At 56.4% G+C, this 21,672-nt stretch overlaps 1 protein-coding gene across 2 annotated transcripts in view; it reads right to left on the bottom strand.

Moving 5' to 3' along the window:
- Positions 1 to 21,672, bottom strand: part of VIPR2 (vasoactive intestinal peptide receptor 2) — a 57,949-nt gene that overhangs the window by 30,641 nt on the left and 5,636 nt on the right. For both annotated transcript variants that reach the window (XM_024132097.2, XM_024132105.3), the window contains exons 3-4: positions 10,679 to 10,786; positions 6,800 to 6,897 (exon numbers count right to left, since the gene is read on the bottom strand). In XM_024132097.2, coding sequence (XP_023987865.1) covers positions 6,800 to 6,897; positions 10,679 to 10,786 — 206 coding nt within the window. The remainder of the gene's footprint in view (positions 1 to 6,799; positions 6,898 to 10,678; positions 10,787 to 21,672) is intronic.

The raw sequence follows: 21,672 nt of genomic DNA, 5'->3' as shown, positions 1-21,672 counted from the left end.
GGAGGATCCCACATGCCGCGGAGCGGCTGGGCCCGTGAGCCGTGGCCGCTGAGCCTGCGCGTCCGGAGCCTGTGCCCCGCAACGGGAGAGGCCACACAGCAGTGAGAGGCCCGCATACCGCAAAAAAAAAAAAAAAAAAAAAAAAAAAAAAAAAAAAAAAGGTTTCAGGAAACGCACGACAGAGGGAAGCTTCCTTGCTGTCCTGTCAGGGTCCCTGGCGGGAAGCAAACGTCACTGAGAAATGATTTGTCAAACAGCATAAATTGAAGTGTTTGCGGGGGGACCTAAAATTTGATTTTATTTGAACCCAAGAGTAAAGTATTTGCTGAGTTTTGAGAAAGTAGAAAATATAGCCAAACTGTTAAAGGGAACCTGCAGTAACGAGGCCACTGTTTGTCCTTCATCAGCACATTTCCTGGCTTGCGGCCTCTCCAGGCCCACGTCCAGCCGCTCAAATTCCCCAAATCACACCCATGTGACAGGTGGTGTCAACCTGACGATTGGTAGGTGAACCTTTCCAGAACTCTGTCTTCTTTTCTCTAGGTCTTTAACAGAGATTTCCAGTACCCAGTAAAGCAAATATTGCTAATTTCCATATTTTATTCAGTTATCTCTTAGGACCACAAACTTTTAGTCCTGAACTTGTACGTCACAGGGAGAAGCTGACCGGATTGTCCAGTGAGGGTCCTGGTTGCCCCCAACCTGCCCCAGAGACGGTGCCTTCCCTCCCGTCCCCACCTCGAGGGCCTGGCTGGGACGGCCGGTGCGCCCAGCTTCGCCGACGGCCAGCTGCCTGGGCCCCAAATGTCTGTTTCCCCCAGGCAAGGCTGTCATGTACAAGCCCAGTGAAGAGGGGGGCATCAGGGAGATCGGACCCTCCCTCAGAGACGGGCTCCTGGCTGAGACCGGCCTGGTGCCCCCAGCCCTGTGGACACGGCTGTTCCCCATGGCTGTCTTACAGAAACGGCCTGGTGTCCGCAGTGGGGTGGGCTCGTGGCTTGGCCCCCTCACCCCTGCAAGGCTGGGGCTGCCTGCCTTGCAGGCGCCCTGCGTCTCCTTCCCTGAAGACGGGTTGTTTCTCTGTATTTCCCTGGACACCTGTATTGCTTCCTACGTGCTCCTGAGCTTTTTCTCCATTATTCGACCCTAATTTCTGTGCCCTCATCTCCTTTCGTGTAGGAGAACCTCCCGGAGCCAGGCACCTACCCCACTTCTGTAGATTTCCTGGCTAACCTCCTCTCCCTCACCCTGTTTCTCCTTCGGCCTTGGAAAGACTCACTCCTTTATCGGGCAAGTGTTAAGCATCACGCTTCCAGGTTCAGGTGAAAATGGCTAGAAATCGTGTCTGTCTCGCGAATCTTCTGATCACGCTTTGGCCGGCAGTCAGATCTCTGCCTGGACCGTCAGCGGGCGGCGTGGTGTGTAGCGCTGGTTACGGCCGCCGCCCAGTCCCGCTGGCACCACTTCCCCCGTCCTGAACCCCCAGGTCCTGCCCTGCCTGCCTCGCTGCCGCTGACCCAACCCGCCCCTGTTTTCAGTCGCTACGGGGAGCACGCCTTTGTTGGTGTGGACGGGTCAGAGGAAAATGGGTTTTCGCCATCGTTTGATGAGCGGTCCACGCGGAGTGTGGCCCTCACGTGCCCCTGAAAACCACGGCGAAGCTCCTTCCTGCCCTTTGATGCAAAATGAAGCGAAGCCACCGCCCTTGGTGCTTGTTTGGAAGCGGAACGCCATCGGCCACCATAATGGAAGTGAGTGTGAGGCCCTCCTGCACCTCCAGGTGCTCCACTCCCGGTCCAGTCCTGGCCTCCAGCTCCCACAGGCTGCTCAGCATGTCCCTGCCCGACCGTCCTGTGGCAGGGGGACATCAGGGGTCCTGCAGGGCCTGGGAGTGAGAGGTCGAGGCGCCTGACGTGGAAGCACTGAGCACGCCAGGGATGGGGACCCCTGGGGAGGTGGCGTTAGCGGTCAGTGGGAAAGAGTTACTGCAATGGTCTGAAAGCTGAGAAGAGACTGCAAAAATATTTTTAGGAATATGGCATAACATGGAAGAAATGTGTTCACTCGAAGCATGGGAAGGTTGAAATGCCAAACAGTTCTCTTGGCTAAATTTAGCAGAAGTGCTCTTTATTTAAGAACTATAGTAGCAAATATATAATGCAGGAGACGTATGGACTGCTTTGCCTGGTGTGTCCACCCAGCACAGGGTGCCTGCGCGTCACTGACGCTGCTGTCCTTCGGCAGGGCGGCGGGGCAGCAGGCCGGGCGCAGAATCCTATGTGGCGACTGAGTCGCGGGTGGTGGCCATGGAGTGGGGACAGCCCTGGGGTCCTTCTAGATTCATCTGGGAGACTCCCAATAACAGGGAAAAGGAGACCACCCTGGGCCCACGAGACTTGTCATGGGTGCTCATTTCTAGCACTTTTCATGTTTTGCCAACCCTCAGCCTCCCTGGGAGATCAGAGAGGCGGGAACACTGGGCAGCGGGTGGGACACTGAGGCAGGGAGGCTGGCCAGGGAGCGCTCTGACCAGAAGCCTCCAGACAGCCGTCGGTGGAGGAAGGAAGTCAGGACACCAGGGCCCACCCGACGGGCTGCAGCAGGAACCACCGGGTCGGGAGAGCCCCCGGGTCTGGGGCATGACGGGTCAGGGGGCCTGGGGGGGCAGGTGACCAGGCAGACGACACCAGGTGGAGCGCCGCCCGCCTGAGGCTGAGACCCTGACGCCAGGACAGCCTCTTCGGCTCGGGAGACCCGTAGGCTCCCATGATAAGGGTGGGGGCAGTGAGAGGGGCTCGTGGTCTTCGGCTGGGCTGCTCTCCCCGCAGGCTTCAGCGGGCTGGGACAAGGGAAAAGGGGGAGAGGAGCTGCCGGTGTGGCCCCCGTGGGTCTCGGGTTGGCAGGGGGGTCCGGAAAGCCTCTTAATGGGATTAAACCCTTTATCCAAGGATTGAACGAAAAAAGGCCTAAGACGAAGATGTGCACACCTGAGGCAGGTTTTGCTGGGAGAGGGACACAGACTGGGGAGACCTTGCTTTATGGAAAGCAGGATGCGGTGACGGGGCGCCCCGAGCCGAGCCTGGCTGGCGTCGGGGTTTCACTGCGCCAGGACGCGCAGGCCCGGGCCACCCCCACCCCCGTGACTCTGCGGCTTCGCGATCACGGCCCCTGCGTCGTCCAAGGGGTCCTCTGGGGTCTTCAAACTCTTTTTTCCTTCACGGGACTCCCATTCCCGACTGCTTTGTCTCTCATTTCCCTCACTGTATGTGGCTTTTGTGGAAGCTAAGTTTCTCCCTTGAATTTAACTAATTTTGAAACCAACAAAGGTTGCACACACGGCACCCAGGGCAGAGTTTGGCTGCACGAGCACAGGAAATCCAATTAAAATCGTAAAACTGGGAAGAAAGAGAGTGGCTGACGAGATGAAGAGTGACGTGGAAGCAGGCTCCCTCCCTCCGCGCGGGGAAGACCCGTCCAGGCCTGGCTCTGGGCAGCTCAGCGTGCTGCGGTCTTCATCTTCCAAGCGACTCCTTAAACAACCGAGAATTCGAAGCGTGAGAGCGGTGGAAGCCGCAATGAGGAAGAAAATTATTCATTTTGGTCTCGTGCCATTATTTTCTGCGCCTTTGCATATTACAATATTTTGAGTTTCTAATCCATTAGCAGGGAATATGCATTCATAATAACGGCAGAATCTCTGAAATGTTTAATTGAGAACAAAAATAGCTCTTCGCACCAGACAGAAAAGCATTAGGAGATGACAGGTGCTCTGTCCTCATGGGCTCTGAGCTGACATGGTTCCCACGATGATGTCCTTTACAACCACCTTGGGCTCTCTGTAACGCAAGGACAGAGTCGGAATGTCGCGGTTCCGGGAAATGTTTACTTGTGGAACAAGCACAGGCTCTGAATAAATGCTGCTGGCAAGGCCTCAGGACGCTGTGTTCTTCGCCCTGACGTGTGTCCTGAGGCCTCGGAGGTACGAACACTGGGCTGGCTGCCGAGGTAGAAGGGAGACGTGGGTGATGGAAGGCGGCTGCCAGGGCCCCACCCCACCCACCCGTACAGAAGTCTGGACACTCTCCAGCTGCTGCCCCCGCCCCGCAGGGCCACCTGGGAGGCAGGTGGGATGTGACAGGGTCCCGGCAACCGTGGGGCTGTCATTACCCCTGGTCAGAGTTCAGGGTCTTCAGAACAGGGCCTGGGACGCTTTTCTCTAAGGAAACAGCCCTGAAACTGGGCTTAAATTCTACACGAGTTGAGGTCTTATTCTTAGACACCAATAGGACGACTTCCTGGTTTGGACACATTTAAGTAGCTGAACAGCAGTTTGCTATGAGTCTGGAACCTGAGATCCCCTCGCTGTCCCATGAAAACGTGCTCGGACCCTGATTCCACGAGTGGCCTCTGACCCGGCTGTGCACCTGGCCACCGGCAAGTGCGTGGTCAGTGGCGTTTACGCCCGTCCTCCAGGGAGCGGGGTTGGTGGGGGGGGCGGATGGCGGCTGACGGCAGAGGAGGCTAAACGCTGCCCGGGCCTCGGGCCCAGCGTTGTGGGGGCTTCACCATTTGTGCTGCTGTCATGGGGGCCACGCGAGACCTGCCTCTTGGCCACTCCCATGGGGAAAGGCTGGGCCTTCTCTGTGGGATCCCGTAGAACAAAAGGGGTTCGTGCAGAATGCCCCAGGGGCACAAGTCCACGGGGGGACAATGTCTGGGAAGGGTCAGCACAGCCCTGGCCTGGCTGCCCACCCAGGTGTGTCCCAGGCCCATTGCTGCTGCTTCCACCTGTGTAGGGAGAGCAGGGGGCCCGGGAGCAGCCCCTGAGGAGGGGGTCAAAGGGGCTGGCTCTAGTCAGAATGGCGCGGCCCTTGGCCACGTCACACCATTTCTCTAAACCTCAGTTTCTCCATCTGTAAAGTGGGTTGTCACCCAGACTAAATGAGATGAGGGGTGGGCAAATGGGGGGGCATTGGTCAACAAGCACAAACCTGCAGTGATAAGATGAATAGGTTCTGTGTCTCACCGAAAGCAAAGGGAGGGGCCTCCCTGGTGGCGCAGTGGTTGAGGATCCGCCTGCCGATGCAGGGGACACGGGTTCGCGCCCCAGGAAGAACCCACATGCCGCGGAGCAACTAAGCCTGTGCGCCACAACTACTGAAGACCTCGCACCTAGAGCCCGTGCTCCGCAACAAGAGAAGCCACTGCAGGGCTTCCTTGGTGGCGCAGTGGTTGAGAGTCTGCCTGCCGATGCAGGGGACACGGGTTCGCGCCCCGGTCCGGGAGGATCCCACATGCCGCGGAGCGGCTAGGCCCGTGAGCCACGGCCGCTGAGCCTGCGCGTCCGGAGCCTGTGCTCCGCGACGGGAGAGGCCACAACAGTGAGAGGCCCACAAACCAAAAAAAAAAAAAATCTATTAGAGAAGCCACTGCAGTGAGAAGCCTGCACACCGCAACGAAGAGTAGCCCCCGGCTCGCCGCAACTAGAGAAAGCCCGCGCGCAGCAACGAAGACCCAACGCAGCCAAAAATAAATAAATACATAAATACATAAATAAAATTTATATATATATATAAAAAAGCAAAGGGAATCTGTGAGGCGATGGACTGGGGAATCATCTCATACTGTATACATGTGAGAACATCACATCGTGTACGTTAAATATATACCACGTCCATCAGTAAGAAGCACACGACGCAGGGCTCAGAGCTGCACCACCATGGTTACCCTCACTGACCACTGGTGACAGGTCACTTGTCATCCAGTTAGAGGGATACCGGCTAAAATACAAGGAACTTCCTTTCCTAGGGTTTACTAATTTGGTAGGAAAAGAATCGGCTTTAAATTGTAGCTCTCAGTGAGGAGAGCAAAGCAAGCCCCTCCGTTACCCAGGAAAAGTGACGGGACAGCCACATCCCTAAGGGCCTCACCTGGGGGCAGGAGCCAGGGGCAGCGGAGGTGAGGTGGCATGGGCGGGGGGAGGAGGCGGGCCTCGGCGGCACAGCCACGGTCTGCCCGCACCGTGTGGGCTCAGGCGTGGGGGGCAGGCACTCCCCCGGGCCTCACACCCGTCGTCAGGGCGCACGTCTGAAACAGCCCGGCTCCCGGCTCCCAAGGCCCTTACCCGTCCACACGGGGTCACAGGGCGAGCGATGGGGTTCAAGGGGAGACACCGACCTGGCTTTCCGGTGGCAAACAAAACAGACCCCACCACGGGGCACGGCCGGGCGCGGATGCCGGGCTGGGGGTGCTCACCGCGTCAAGGACCGCATTCCCGGAGAAAGGCTCTCCTCACGCTACGCCTGCCCCACGCCGAGTCCCCACCACGGCCCGAGAGAGGCGCCGGCGGCCAGCCGAGCCTGGACAGCCCACACCTGCGACACGGGCTCTAGGTCTGCAGAGATGCTCCAAGTTTGCCTCCATCCCCGCTGCCGGCTCGGGGCTAAGAGAGCAACGCATGGCTTCTCGACAGCCCACGGGTGGCAGCACCTTAAAGGGAACAAAGAAGCCCTCATGGCAGAAGGGACGCTGGCTAAGCTCAGTTCGGCAGGCAGAGCCACTCTCGGCGTCAGCTGCCAGCTACACCACAGCAGGTGGAGAAAACCAGCCTTTCCCAGCTCCAGGATTACGGAACCAGCGCATAATTCCGAAGGCCGGGCGGCTGAACTGAAACCAGGGACCTGGCGGGATTTGGCCCGAAGTGGAAGAACACCTGAGTTAGGCCTGGAGCAGCAAACGGTCGCGGTTTACCAGACACCTCGGAAAAACGACCAGAAAGGGAGGCCCACGCAGCCCTTACCTTGCTCTCATCCTCGGGGTCGTCGTAGCCGCACGCATCCATGAAATCCGGGAACGTCTCTGACCACCCGTCACTGGTGCAGTTCTTGCTTATGTTTCCTGGAAGGTAAAGGCCAGGTGTCTGATCTGCGCAGCAGGACTGGCCTGCGTGGCCAGGGCCCCCGCCTGCACCTTCGCCGGCTTGAGAGGCTCCCTCTCCCTCGGGGCCGGCGAGGGGCCCGGGCCTGAACCCGGGGCAGCCGCTGCTCAGGGTGCGTCCCCCTCCTTGGCCTCCTCACCCACGAAGCCTGGGCAGCGGGCCCTGCAGCCCCGGGGCCTCGGCGGCTGGAGGGAGTGGATTCTGCGCCAGAGCACGGGCGCGGTGTCGGGGGCAGTTTTGATGGGACAGAGGTGCCGCCGTGCTCTATTCACTACGGAGCGGGGCGGAAGCGAACAGGCTGTTCTGTCCAATGAGAGGCGTCGTAGGCAGACCCTGGCGGTTCTGCCCTGCTCTGTCCTGCGCTCCCCTGGGCCAGTCCTCACCTCGCTGCCCCGAGGCACAGGGACCAGAGCAGCCAGGGCAGGCACCACTGGCCACTGTGGTTGCAGGAAAGACCGTGGACGTCAGATTTGCGTGGCATGAAATAAAGGCAGCTTTGATTTTACAACCCCACTGTTTGCTCCTAAGAACCCAACCTGCACGTCAGACTCAGCAATGCAGGGTCCCCTGCACAGGAAGACGCGTCTTGAGCAGACGACACACAGGGTGGTGAGGGGAAGAGGGTGGACCTGCTGGGTGGGCTTCGGGAGCTCAGACCCAGGCTGGCGCGGCGGCCCTGCCGTCTCTGCTTCCTGCTGGGACCACAGGCCCTGGGCTTTCAGAATAGCGCACGTTTCCTCACACCATCTCTTTTAATTTGCACACTTGGTGGCATCGCTGTTCCCATTTTATAGATGGACAAGCGAGGCTCTGAGGGTAACAACTGAGCTTTGTGATTAAAAATCCCGCATTTCTTCTACCCCAGGGCGGCCCACCTGTTCACCTGCTCCGACTGATGCCTCAGGCGGGACCGAGATGGCGGTGCACGCACACTGGGGAGGAGGTGAGCATCAGCCGCTCTGCTCCCTGTGGGGAGAGAGGCCGGGGAGTCCAGGCCCCAATCCACTGGAGAGGAAGTGGGCTCGGTCGGTTTCAGCAAAGGCCCAGGAAAACACCACCTGGGCTCTCCCGGCCCAGCCTCACTCCAACACCGCCATCCCCTGGGTTCTCTGATTCCAGACCCGAAACCTCCCGCTCCAGCTCCCGGGGGGCCTGCGGGCAGCTCGGACACAGGGGCTGCAGTGCAGTGGGCAAGACAGAGCCCTGAAAGGGGCAAGGTTGCTGAGGTCTGGCTCCCCTGCCCCACCTTACAGGAGGGAGACTGAGGCCCACAGAAGAGAATGACCTGCCCGTCAGAGTCGGGAACAAGAAAGAACAAGAACAACCCAACCGTGGTGTCGGCAGGGTAGGGCTCGCCGGCTCCTCCCGGCTCTTCCGTATTTAATTCATGCGATCCTGACAGCTACGTGAGGGGGCCCTTTGATGGTCCCATCTTACAGATGAGAAACCTGAGGCTTAAAGAAGCGGGGTCACCCGCCCAGAGCTACACAGATTACAAGCGAGGTGCCCGTTTCAGACCTGGGCAGTCAGCTCCTCACCTGCACAGCACACCTGCTACCTACCTGCTCTTGGGACCTGCACCCTAAGCTCTGTGGAAGGGCAAGGAGTGCTGAGCTGGCCATTCCTCACTTATTATATGGCAAACACTAAAGAAGACATTTAAATAAACCTCATCCTATGAAGTCGAGATTCGCCCACAGGGTTGTCATCTTGCCTGGCTTCACACTCCTCAGTGAAACCTTAGGCAAAAGTGGAAGCTGGGCTTCCAGAAAATGCCTGAGACGGTAAAGTAAAGAGAGGGGCTGGGGAGGTGATGGAGGGGTCAGGGAGGTGAGGGAGGGGTCAGGGAGGTGAGATGACAGAGGGGCAGGGAGGTGAGGGATGGGTCATGGAGGTGAGAGAGGGGTCAGGGAGGTGAGAGAGGGGCTGGGGAGGTGATGGAGGGGTCAGGGAGGTGAGGGAGGGGTCAGGGAGGTGAGATGACAGAGGGGCAGGGAGGTGAGGGATGGGTCATGGAGGTGAGAGAGGGGTCAGGGAGGTGAGAGAGGGGCTGGGGAGGTGATGGAGGGGTCAGGGAGGTGAGATGATGACAGAGGGGCAGGGAGGTGAGGGACGGGTCATGGAGGTGAGAGAGGGGTCAGGGGAGAGAGATGGACAAAGGGGTGAGAGGGGGGCCAAGGAGCTCAGGGAGAAGGGTGTGGGAGGTGAGGGAGAGGGGTCGGGGGGTGAGGGAAGGATCTGGGGGATGAGGGAGAGGGCAGGGAAGTGAGGGGAGGCATGGAGGTGAGAGAGGGACCTGAGAACAAAAGTGGGGCACAGCTCAGGAGTCAGAAGTCTGGTCGCCTGTTGTGAGGACCCCCGCCATCTCCATGCCTCTCCCCACCGTGGCCCCAGTGTAGCTGCAGTGTTGGGCCTCGGGGCAGCGGTGTAGGTAGCCCCACCCCCGCTCCCTAAAGCTGACTGCACACTCCTGTCCTCGGACCTGAGGTGCATGTTTGAGTGTGACTGTCCTGAAAAGGCCACAGTCACAGGTCTGGGCCTGAGCACGGCCACCTGGGCTGAGACCCTGTCAGGAGGGTCCTGGCTCGGGCCGAGGCAGGAGTGATGGGCGGGCTCCAGGCTGCGGCCGGTCCACCGGATGTGCTCCCGTTGCGGGCCGTTTCAGGCTCCGAGTCAGGGGCGGGCCAGGGCCCTCGCAGCCCTCTGGGGACTGGCCAGGTGGCTTCTGGAGAGGAGGGGGGCAGAACTCAGAACTGGGCTGCCTGGCCGAGGGCACGGGCTCCTGGCCCTGTCGTCGTTGGACGCAGAGCATAGGCGCCTTCTCCCCAGCTGAGAGAACACTAATACTTGACGGCATCCACGATGCCCTAAGGTTCCAATTCGTCAGAATAAATCTCCGAGTCCTGGAACCTGGCCCTCCTCCACCTGATGGTTTGATACTGACCCTTGCAAAGACCTGCTCTCGGAACTGTGCCCAGCCCCCCGGCTCTCCCCTCCCACAGAGGTAGAGTCTCCCACCCACCTGTTCACGTCCCCTTTCCTAGCCTGGCTCAGGGGGACCTCACGTGGGCCCCAGGGCTCACCCGCATGGGGACAGCAGAGCAACGTGCTGGCTGCATGACAACATGCACCGATGTGTGGAGAGACCCCCAATTTCCCACCTACAACTTTTTATAAAAGGTCTATTTCTCGAACATCTGGGTTTCCAGGGCCTGTGTGCAGAGCAAGCCCCAGAAGGAGGGGGCGGCCCATCCCGCTCAGCACCTTCTGAGGCTGGAAGCTCCACCACTGCAGGTGTTCAGGTGACAGGGGGCCGGGTCAAGGGTGGGGCTGAGAACCCAGAGAGTCGGTCCAGGGGAGATGATGCCCGTGAAGGAGAAAGTGCATTTCCAGCCGGGAAGGGACACCCTGGAGGACGCTCTCTGAGGGTTACGAGTGCCCACGTGCGGCAGGTGTTTCTCTTCTCTCCCTGCCTGGTGCCGCGGCCCCTCGTCTGCGCTGGGCGCCTGTGTGTCGGGCTCCCGCCCAGGGTCTCCTGTCCGTCCCACCGTGTGTGCTGTAGGGTGGACGACCTGGCAGGAAGCCTTCTGTGCTTCCAGTCCCTAAGGCCAGCTCAGCACAGCTGCTCCCTGACTCACTGGGCCAAGGAAACCGACGCCCTGCTTCTTGTGCCTTCACGGAGAAGCCGGGCCCTCGTGTGCACCCCCCCGCAAAGCTCAGAAACAACACAGACGACAGTACCTGGTTTGCTATAAAAATTGCTGAACAGTTTTGGACAGGGCACCGTGACAGTCTCGCCGACATCCGCGGGGAGCCAGCACGTGATGTTGTCCCAGACGCCGCTGCAGGCTGGAGGGGAGACAGGGGTGAGCAAGGCCCTCTGCGGTCCACAAGGGCAGCACCCTCAGGCCTCGTGTGGGGCGCCCAGGGCGGTGGGACCGGATCTGCTCAGAAGCTTTTCAAATAGAGAGCCTGTTAAGTAGGTAATTATCTTGCAAATTATTTTTCTGTGAAACTCGCACCACGATATTATTGAGAATATACTTGGCATGGGGTCATTGTAATCAGCTTTGGAGGAATAAGCAGATCTGTGGTAGGACGTTTCGGAGGAACCCAGCATGCACTGCGCACTTTTGAATTGTAGTAGAATCATTACTTTTTCCTGCTGAAGTGCTTCCCCCCCACCCCCCATGTGATAAAATGGGCAACACTGGGTATTGTGTAAGTCTTAGAGGTAAGGGTCCCCTAGATGCACATACACTCGTGCGTTTATGGATTCTGACTTCAAGGACGATTTGCAAATTTAAATATTTGAAAAGATTTAGTTGATTTCAGCAGTCAAGACGACATATTAGCGGTGAAATCTTAGCTTACCCTCATGGAGTTATCAAAACGTAATTTGTATAATGTTACAGCTTAAAACACTTTTCAGATCTCTTATTTGGTTTAATAACCACCCCACGACGGTAATTCATACCAACACTGTATTAATCATCTCACTGACAAAGAACACTGAGGTTTGAATGGTCCAGGGGCCTCTCAACATTAAACAGACGGTAAATGAATCCACGTTTAAACCCAGGAATTTTTTATTACAAGTCCAAGGTGTTTCTACTATATTTTGTGACCTCTAAACTTTTATACTTCATTTAAACTTCAGTACTGGAGGAGCAGGGTGCTAGCCTCAATTCAAACAAAGAAAGAAACAACAGTTCTGCTCTCTGACACGCCACCCACACCTGTATGGTAACTGCGCAAACACATCAATGGAGTTATGCTTTTTTTTTTTTTTTTTTTTGCGGTACGTGGGCCTCTCACTGCTGTGGCCTCTCCCGTTGCGGAGCACAGGCTCCGGACGCGCAGGCTCAGCGGCCATGGCTCACGGGCCCAGCCGCTCTGCGGCATGTGGGATCTTCCCAGACCGGGGCTCGAACCCGTGTCCCCTGCATCGGCAGGCGGACTCTCAACCACTGCGCCACCAGGGAAGCCCAAGTTATGCATTTTTGGTTTGACCACGGGAATGTTTTACTTCTAAGAACAGAGGTAATGAAAAGTTGGCTACAAGCCAAGTTTTGCCAAAAAAAAGATGAAAATAGGGACTTCCCTGGTGGTCCAGTGGTTAAGACTCCACGCTTCCACTGCAGGGGGATTGGGTTCAATCCCTGGTTGGGGAGCTAAGATCCTGCATGCCGCGTGGTGCGGCTAAAAAAACAAACAAAGAAAACCCTTAAAAAAGATGAAAATACTTTCTAAAGGCTTTTTAAAATAAGATGAAACTACCGAAGATTGAGTACATAAATTCATACTATATTAACATTCTTACATATTGAAAGAAAATGTTGCTTTTTGAAAAATTACTTAGAACACATCATCAAGGACAAAGACATCACTAGAAACACACCTCCAGCCCGGTGGGCAGTGCAGCCTGCAGGCCTGGGAGTGTACGGATGAGCAGGACGTGCCAATGCGATGAGGGCAAGAGACAGACAACTGGGGACATATGAGCTTCTCGCTCCATTTCCCAAATCTCATGAAAATGGCAGTTGAGAAATTTGAAATGGCAGTCCCTAGAGATGTCATAAAACTGAAGACAGACAGCATGTATGTGTGTTAAAGATTCAGGTAGAGCAAAGGGGGCAGCAGCCCAGCCCGCAGGAGGTGAGCGATGGGGGCGCCCTTAAAGGGCACAGGTGGCCTACGTTTGGGAGAATCACGTCGAGTTTGAATTCTGAACTCTGAGAACTCCAGACTTCCCTGCCCTGCTGGGTGTTTCTGGAAGCTCTGTTGGAGGAGCACCAGGGAGCCCCGGACCAACCAGGCCGCCTGGCACGGGACGGAGGGCGCAGGAGTGGCTCCGAGAACAGCACTTGGTGACCACCCTGTGTACTAGATCATCGCGAGAGTGTCTTGCCATTGTTCTGGTACAAAGTTTGATGCTAATCATTGATAGAGACGTGGAAAACTAACTTATAGTTCCAGGAATAACATAGAGCTACACCAGAAAGGAGGCTGGGACTGTTACAGGGTCAACTGTGATCATGATAACGTAAACCACAACCACGATGGGACTCTGCGGGCGGGGCGGCGGGGGGGCAGCTTGGAGAAAGGGGAGAGAGCTGACAGGCTTGGGGTCACTCCCAACAGAGTTCAGCTGGAGCTAAGACAAACTGGGGAGAGAAGACTTGTTTGAAAAGTGGTGAATAGTCTAGACTGCATGAGAAAAAGTGGCGTGGGTGAGGCAAGCAGGGTCTGCGTGAGAATTTATTTTTGTTACACTCTGGTAGCAACCTAGATATTTGAGGTGGTGATAATAAAATCAAGGCTCAGTCTGAAGAGAGGAAAATTTTGTTCACATCAATAGACTGAAAAGTTACTTGACGAAATTCAGCAGCCATTCCTAATTTTTAAAAGCTCTGAATAGAATAACGAAATACTGAGACTGCCTTAACATAGCAAAGACCATTTGTTAAAAGAAGTAGCTATTATTAGAAATGGTTAAGCACAGTGTACAACCCAAACCAGGAAGCTACTGGGCACTTGCTGTCACCATCATGCTTCAACAATATATTAGCGCTTTAGCTAAAACAATAGATCAAACGAACTAAACAGATTCGCTAAAATAAAGAAGAGAAAAAAATCCTAGAACTGCACTTTGCAATGTGGTTACCACATGTGGCCGTTTAAGTTTAAGCCTAAATCGACTGAAATTAAATGCAATTGAAAATTCAGCTCCTCAGCTGCAGTGGCCACACTTCTAGTGCTCGGTAGCCACATGTGGCTGGTGGCTCTCATCTCACAGCTCAGACACACATTTCCATCATCCCAGGACAGCGTCACCCTCGAGCTGTAGCTAAAACGAGCAAAAAATAAAACTAAAAAGCCACTCTTACAAACTATCAAGAAACAAAGCAAAGAGAGAAAATAACAAACCCATCATTACTGTACATAAACTATTGCTGGGGGTAAATCAGCCCAAACAGATGCAACTTTCTTCATGTCATGGTTTTTCAGCTAAAAATGGCCATATAAATTACCTGAAATATTTTATGAATAAATTATAAATGAGAATGAGAATTTTTTGGTAAAAATTTATTTATCACTTATCACACAGATCTTCTCTGTCTTTCAAAACCCAAAACAAGGAGGAGGAGGTCTCTTATCCAAAGTGGGGGTCAGTGGCTTGGGGAACTGAAAAGCACGGTAGGTGCTTAATGCCTTAAATATCTTCCATTAATTGAAACACAAAGTGTGTTTCTATTACTTAAACGTAGAACACACAGCCAAAGCCTTTCCTTTGCGTGTGGGCTTGTAGACTGGGCTCCTCTTTGCTTTTCTTGCGTAACTCATACTCTGACCTCTGTCGGTGATTTCCAAATTCAGAGCACTGAAAGTGTGCTGACTTAGGCTCCCGCAGAGCTAGGTTTCCAGACTCCATCCTAGCCGGCATTCTCACCTCCAACCCTACGGCTGCTTAGCAACTCACTTTTTTAGTTTTTCCAAAGCACACAAATTGGTTTTCCCAGAAACAAGTGCTTTTTCTGTACTCCTCAGCTTCCATAACTGTTTAATTTAGCAGTTGGGTGAGTAACAGACTTGGGAGGCACTGACACGTTGTAAAACTTGGCAAAGTGTCCCAGAAGCTGCAGAGAGGAGGTGGCGGAGGAGCCCCGACCAGGGCCTGATCGAGGTGCCTCCGTGAACCAACCGCCAGGCTTCGCAGGAAAAGAGCACATAGGAGCCCAGCGTAAACTGTCAGTGGTGGCTTCCTAAGTGCCTCTTGGGAAGGCAGCTTAGTCCCCTGAAAGGAACATTCTAGATCAAGAGGTTCAGAAAAACTGGTCTTACGCAAGGTGCAGCCTCCAGACATTTCTTAAACTTCACGGCAACTTGAATGGAACATCCTCGGGACATGGAAGAGTTGTGCTCAGGAAAGGCTGCTATTAGAACGCGTGCCTGTCAATATTCTGGAACTCAGAGGAGACAGCTGCAGTTCACCTGGCCCGATGCGGTCCGATGCGGTCTTATGAAGTGGGAGGAACCGACCACCATGGAAAAGAAACTTGTACCCGAAAAACCAACTTTCTCTCCAAAATATCCCCGGGCAAGTCATACTCTCACAGACGATGGTACACGCGTTGTTTTGAGTCCCGGGTTTATTTTCTCATTATTTCAATGATATAAACAGCAATTCATTTTCAAGAAACTCAGGTGAGTCTCACTACTTAGGTGTTATACTTTGCCTAGAGCAGAGCTTTTACAAACACTGAGTCTCCTGCTCATGGGTTCGCAGAGCGAGGTTGGGGCCAGAACCCATCTTGCTGTCACTGCCCTCTCCCTGGAAGACCACTGTCCCCACTGGCCCTTCGTGACCTCCTGGGACCTGCGGAGATGTGCTCCTACCACTCCAGTCTTCCACGTTCAAGGTGTTTTATGATGAAAGCCCAGGACACAGAGCCAGAGGCACGAACCGAGTCCAGGTGTGCAAGCAGACAAAGGACGGCTCTGAGCACTCGTCCAGCGAATGCAGGGCTGATGTCTCAGGTGAGGCTGTGACCACGACTGACGTGGTCTCCTGCCCTCTCTGGGTGAGGTTCCTGGGGCATCCCCAGCAGTGGCCGTGCTCCGATCTGTCCACATTTTTACCAAGAGACAAATCCAGTCCCCTGCCAACACCAACGCACAGAGAGAGACAGCACAGCAGTGGGACAGCGGAGGTACCCAGGCAGGCTTGACTCTCGATGGTGGACACAGTGTGATGGAGGCGCTTCCCACCGCGACCAGGAGCTCCAGGGAGGGGTCTCCGCTCCTGTGGCCCGGCCTGCGAGGAGAGGGTGGGCGGACCAGCACCCGGGCATCCAGTGGCGGGAGGCCTCATCCCCTGGGTCACCTTGCTCAAGACGGAGCGTGGGGGAAGTGCCGCAGACGCAGGGGCATGGGGAAAGGAAAAGGAGAAATAAAACTGTTTCTGGCACTAATGTATGAGGCCAGGCAACAGCTAACATTACCAATAACACCTTCCATTCAAAAGTTTAGTTTAAATTTGAAGTCGTAAGTGGCAAAACTTCTTCCAGAATCAGAAGCTGCAGGGAAGCCCAGGAAGTGCTCTCTGGCTCCGAGGCCAGAGCCGTGCTGGTCACTGGATCCCCAGCCGGCAGACAGCAGGTGCTGACCGGGTCCATCCGTCCTCCTCTGTGACGGGCTGGGGGGACCTCATCGCCGTGCGGGTAAACACCCCTCAAGTCGCAGCTCCTGGGGTGGAGGTCTCACTATCCCACTTCCTGTGCCCCCGGTGATGAAGCCGGAGCCCCAGGGAAGCCCAGCCCAGTCCCGTCGGAGGACTTTCAACCGCCTGGCCGTGGCGGACACAGCGCTGGACACCGTTTACTTGTTTCCAGGCGCTTCTGTGCCTCAGCCACGCCTGTGTCGGTGAGCAGCTGAGAACAGGAGCGGCGAGAGATGGGCAGAAGGGCCCGTCACCTCCTCTCCTGTCTTCTGTTTCCGACCCCGCCGGGCAGGCGGCCGAGTGCGGTGTCAGCGTGAAGACGACACAAGGGGAGACGGCGAGGGACACTGCAGAGCAGCTGCTACTCGACGGCAGGAAGAGCCACGCAGAGGCCTCAGTTTGGGGTCAGCTCAGCTCGACTGGCCTCCCCCACCACGATGAGCACACCCTCCAGGCCAATTCCCTTCATTACGGAGATTTTTATTTGCTTTTTATTTTTTTAACCTTGCTCGAGGGAAAGCAGAGAAATGGCACTTCTTGTTCCCTGGTCACTCCTTGTATAGAATTTGCCTTGGCCGGAACGACGCGGTCTCCAAGGCTCACCTGACCGGCAACACCTCGTATGCCCCGTGGACGACCCCGTCAGAGGGCAGGTCAGTGCCCCTCAGCCCAGGCTGGTGATGGCGCAGCCAAGCGGCACTGGAGGGGGTGCCCGGCTCCTTCCTACACGCCCCCGGGGCCCGCTGTTAGTACCCACACCCAGGGTTCCGGTTTGATTCTCCCGGACAGCACTTCTCGGTTTTTAAGATTCTTGGAGGTTCCAGCGTGTGCCCAGCCAGGGCTGAGACCCAGAGTCCCGGGGTGCAGGCGCTAGATGGGACCTCGAGGATTACGAGAGCGGGTGCCGACGGGGCCCCAGAGCAGAGCCCCCGGCGACTTGTTAGAATGTTCCCGCGCCCCAGCCCAGGCCATTGCGCCAGAGACCCAGGCTGAGCCCCCTCCCTGAGGTGGCGCTGAACCGCTCAGGGGCTCACGGCAGCCACGCCCCACCTGGCACGGCAAGGAGGGTGGGCTCGGAGCCCACAGCTCGCCAGGCCGCAGCCCCGACCTCGCTAAGCCTGGCTTCCTCCCGTGCAGGGCGGGTGAGTGCTGGTGAGCCAACCGGGCGGCTCATCAGGGGCCTGCTTGGGACAGGGAGGCCCGTCTGGCCGGCGGGGTGCCTCCGGGTCTCACGCCGCCGCCGAGGGCCGGGCGTCCCTGGACGCTCCAGCCGACGGCGCCCAGCACCTCCACAGACCCAGAAGGCAGTGCCGATGACCGGCGCATCCCACGCGCCCACTGAGGAGAGCACTGCTCCCGGGGTGAGCGGTCACAGCAGCAGCGGGCCGGGTCCCGCCCTCATGAGCTCATTGCATCCCCCAAACTCGCGGGCCTGGCGTGTCCCCAGTCTCATCGCACAGACGAGTAAACGAGGCATTGAACGGAGCTTGGCTGAGCTGCCGGAGGCTCCCCAGCCCTGCCCACAGCGCCTCTGTGCTGCGGGCCGGGCTGGGTGGGGCACAGGCACACAGCGGGGCCCGGGCCAGCCAGGCCGCTTTCGCCCTCGGCCGTCCCTGGCAGCACCGGGCGGGTGGCCCGGCCTGGGGGTGGCCAGGATGGAGCGTCGCCGATCCACCCGCACCTCCTGGGTGGAGAGTGGCCCCCAGGGGCCCCCGAGCCTGGAGCCCCCGGTGAGGGCCGCTCTCCCCGCTGTGGGGTCCGAGAGCCCACTGCTGGGCCGAGGATGGAGAGGCCACGCGCTGGCTGGGCGGTGCCTCGGGAGCAGGACCTGTTGCCACGGGAGCTCTTGTTCCCTTGCTTCCGTCTGGGGTGATTCAGGCCACACTAATTACTGGACATCTCTGAGCAGGAAAAAAGCGCTTTAAGAAGAAATGTCATGTTTTCTCACTCCACCTGTCATTCTCCTCGTGAGCCCCTTAAATAAGTGCCAGGGCTTTGCCTGGTGAACAAGAACTCTGGGGCAGAGGGCCAGCTGGGGGGTCATTAAAAAGACCACAGAGGGGCTTCCCTGGCAGCTCAGTGGTTAAGAATCTGCCTGCCGATGCAGGGGACACGGGTTCGAGCTCTCGCCCAGGAGGATCCCACATGCCGTGGAGCAACCAAGCCCATGCGCCACAACTACTGAGCCCGCGCGCCTAGACCCCGTGCGCCACAGCTACTGAGCCCACGCACCTAGAGCCCGTGCGCCACAGCTACTGAGCCCACGCGCCTAGAGCCCGTGCGCCACAGCTACTGAGCCCACGCGCCTAGAGCCCGTGCGCCACAGCTACTGAGCCTGCGTGCCTAGAGTCCGTGCTCCGCAACAAGAGAAGCCACCGCCAGGCGTCCTGCCCTGGGGGGCACGCGCAGCTGTGTGGCTGCTGTGCTGTATGAGGACGATCTGTCTTAGCACTGGTAGATGGATGTCCCGGCTCGATCCTGAGACGTCACCCAAGTCCTGCTCATAAATCCACGGAGAATTATCCTGGGAATAACATGGCAGGACTCCCCACGCATCCAGTCCCAGCCTGTCAGCCGAGTCCAGACTTCCCCTCTCGGATGCGGCTCGGCTCTGCCTGCCTGGGAGCTCATGTGGCACCACCAACGATGCCCCAAGTGGTCACAGACATTGGAGGGAAGGTTGTTGAGAATTTGTACAAAAGACAACAGCAGACATCTCGATGGGTGAAAGGCGCAGCATCTGCACAAATTTAGCTCCCCATCAGTTTTCCTAAACTGACGCCATTGCCGGACCTCACCGGGACTCCCGAGGGCCCCCGTTGTACGGATGTTGGCAGAGAGGCGTGAAGGTGCTGGGCCCATCTCGGAGGGATCTGCAGTCAGTTCTCGGGCAGCCGTGCTGGCCGGGACCCCGACCCCAGGCACTAGGTTCACTCAGCTCAGTTTGGAGGACATTTTGATGTTTGGGGTTTATTGGATTCAGCATATTCTTTAGATGGGTTCAAATTGGATCTCTGTATGTTCCTTTGAAAAATCCTTTTGTTCAGTTAACAGCTGTGGTTAGTTCTGGGTTTTGAGTCTTAGTTTAACGTTAGTTCAAGTCCCAAAATATGACTCCCACCAATGGAATCCGTCTGAACTGAAGTTAAACTTTGCTACTTCCATATTCAAAGTTCCAAAGTGATTTGATCGAGGTGCCATCTGGTGGCACTGTCCCCCCAGATGGTCTTTCCCAGGCCTTGGTTCATAGCTCGCCTCTAGCCCACCAAGGGTAGGATCATTGTAGCACCCTAGTTAGAGAAGCCACCGCAGTGAGAAGCCCGCGCACCGCAATGAAGAGTAGCCCCCGCTCGCCACAACTAGAGAAAGCCCGCACACAGCAACAAAGACCCAACGCAGCCAAAAATAAAAAATAAAATAAATTAAATTAAAAAAAGAAAAAAGACCGCAGAACTTCAGAGTCGGGAAGGACCTTCTGGCTCTCGGCAAACACGCTGCTTCACAGCAGGGGTCCACACCTAAAGAGGCTCAGTGACCCCCCCCCCAAGGTCTTGAGACCCATTACACGTACATCAGAGCCTTCGCCACATCCTGTTACACCAGCCTCTGTCCACTTAGAACTTCTCAGTACCTAAGGGGACGATACGAGCCCCTCACTGAGAAAAGCGGGGTGTCTGCTCTGAGCTGTGTTTCGGGACGGTTCACGGAGCAGACACTTCTGAGAGGAGTTGGGGCCCCCGTCTTGAGCTAATGTTCACTGTCATACCCGCCTCAGCCACGGCCCAGGACCGTGGGTCCTTCAGGACCCGGCCCAGACTGCGGAGCTGTCAAGAAACATGGGTACCTCCTTGTCCTTCCGAAATATAGGCCACATTCCACCACCACCACCACCACCCCCCCTCCCCGCCCCGATCTGGGCAAAAATGATGTGAAGTCACAGGAAAGTTCCCATGTGACCCACGCACAGGCAGGAACACCGGGCAGAGCTGGAGAGCTGAGTCACTGCTTACCACCATGGTCAGCACCCCCATGCGGGGACAGGGCTGCCCTGAGCTATATTTTCAGGCATCCGTGGCCTGACGGCCTCATTGGCAAGATTAAGTCAGTCTCAGCGATGAATCAGTATTAACTCACAAAGCTCTAAATACCTCCTAAGCTTTCTTTTTTACAAAGTGAATCCCTTAAAGGGGTTTAGAATTAAAATTGGTTTTGTCTAGATGTATGTGTTGGTTTGTTTGAATTTGTTTTGGATTCAACATGTAATAAAAAGAATTCCTTGTTAGACTCATACAAATTATCTCAGTAGAACTGAAAACTCATTTTTTTGCATCTTTGGTGCTCTTTCACACCAATTTCTTGTAGCTCCTACAGACCCTCGATATCTCATCTCACTTTCAGTTCCGTGAGGCAGGCGCACACGGCTGACCCTGGAATGGCCCTCGTCCCATCCGGCTAGAAGGCCCTCACTCAGCTCCTAGCACGCTTCATCTGTAGTACCTTCACTCTGGTAACTCATTACTATTTATATCCTTGGTATTCGAGCCATGCAGATTTCAAAGAGCAAAAAGAAAAACGGGAATTTAGAACACGAGTTGCCTTTCTACAGAAAGCCGAGGGCGCCAGGCCGGCTACCGAGGCGCCACCTCCTTCCCGAGGGCGGCCGCCATCCGCGAGCTCTTGCCACGGGTCAAAGGCGGAAGGGGGGCTTCCCCGGTGGCACAGTGCTTGAGAGTCCACCTGCCGATGCAGGGCACACGGGCTCGTGCCCCGGTCCGGGAAGATCCCACATGCCGCGGAGCGGCTGGGCCCGTGAGCCATGGCCGCTGAGCCTGCACGTCCGGAGGCTGTGCTCCGCAACGGGAGAGGCCACAGCAGTGAGAGGCCCGCGTACCGCAAAAAAAAAACAAAACAAACAAAAAAGGTGAAAGGGCTCAGGGGCAGGTATTTTTGCTGTCGAGCTAATATTAAAATAAGAGCCTTCAATATAAGAAAATGTCCAAGGACTGATACCTGTCATTGCAAAGACTGAATGACACCTTTCCCCACGGCTCCAAACAGGGGAGATGTTTTATGGCCTTTACCTAAGACGTTCTTTCTGCTCAAGCTGATGCCAAGATCTTCACGGGCTGTGCCGTCCACACTGTCCAGCACGTCTGTGTGGGTCACACACAGGTCACCCTGAGGAACGCTGAACCAGGCAGCAGAGCCTGCGAGGGAGTCCTACTGAGTGTTTTAAACGTCTCGGCCCATCTTTGCACCATGAGGGGCTCTCCAGCTGGGGCCCGCCTGGCCCAGCTGCCACGCAGAGAGCAACCTGGCAGCTCAGGCAGCGACCACACAGGAGGTCTGCCTGCTCCTGCAGAATTTTTTTAAAAGTACTAGTTGTGGGGCTTCGCTGGTGGCGTAGTGGTTGAGAGGCCGCCTGCTGATGCAGGGGACGTGGGTTCGTGCCCCGGTCCGGGAGGATCCCACATGCCGCGGAGCGGCTGGGCCCGTGAGCCATGGCCGCTGA

Source organism: Physeter macrocephalus, chromosome 5, assembly GCF_002837175.3.
Source record: "Physeter macrocephalus isolate SW-GA chromosome 5, ASM283717v5, whole genome shotgun sequence".
NCBI classification, from domain to species: Eukaryota; Metazoa; Chordata; class Mammalia; order Artiodactyla; family Physeteridae; genus Physeter; species Physeter macrocephalus.
Note: the sequence above shows the minus strand (reverse complement) of the source record. Positions and strands in the feature narration are given on the sequence as shown.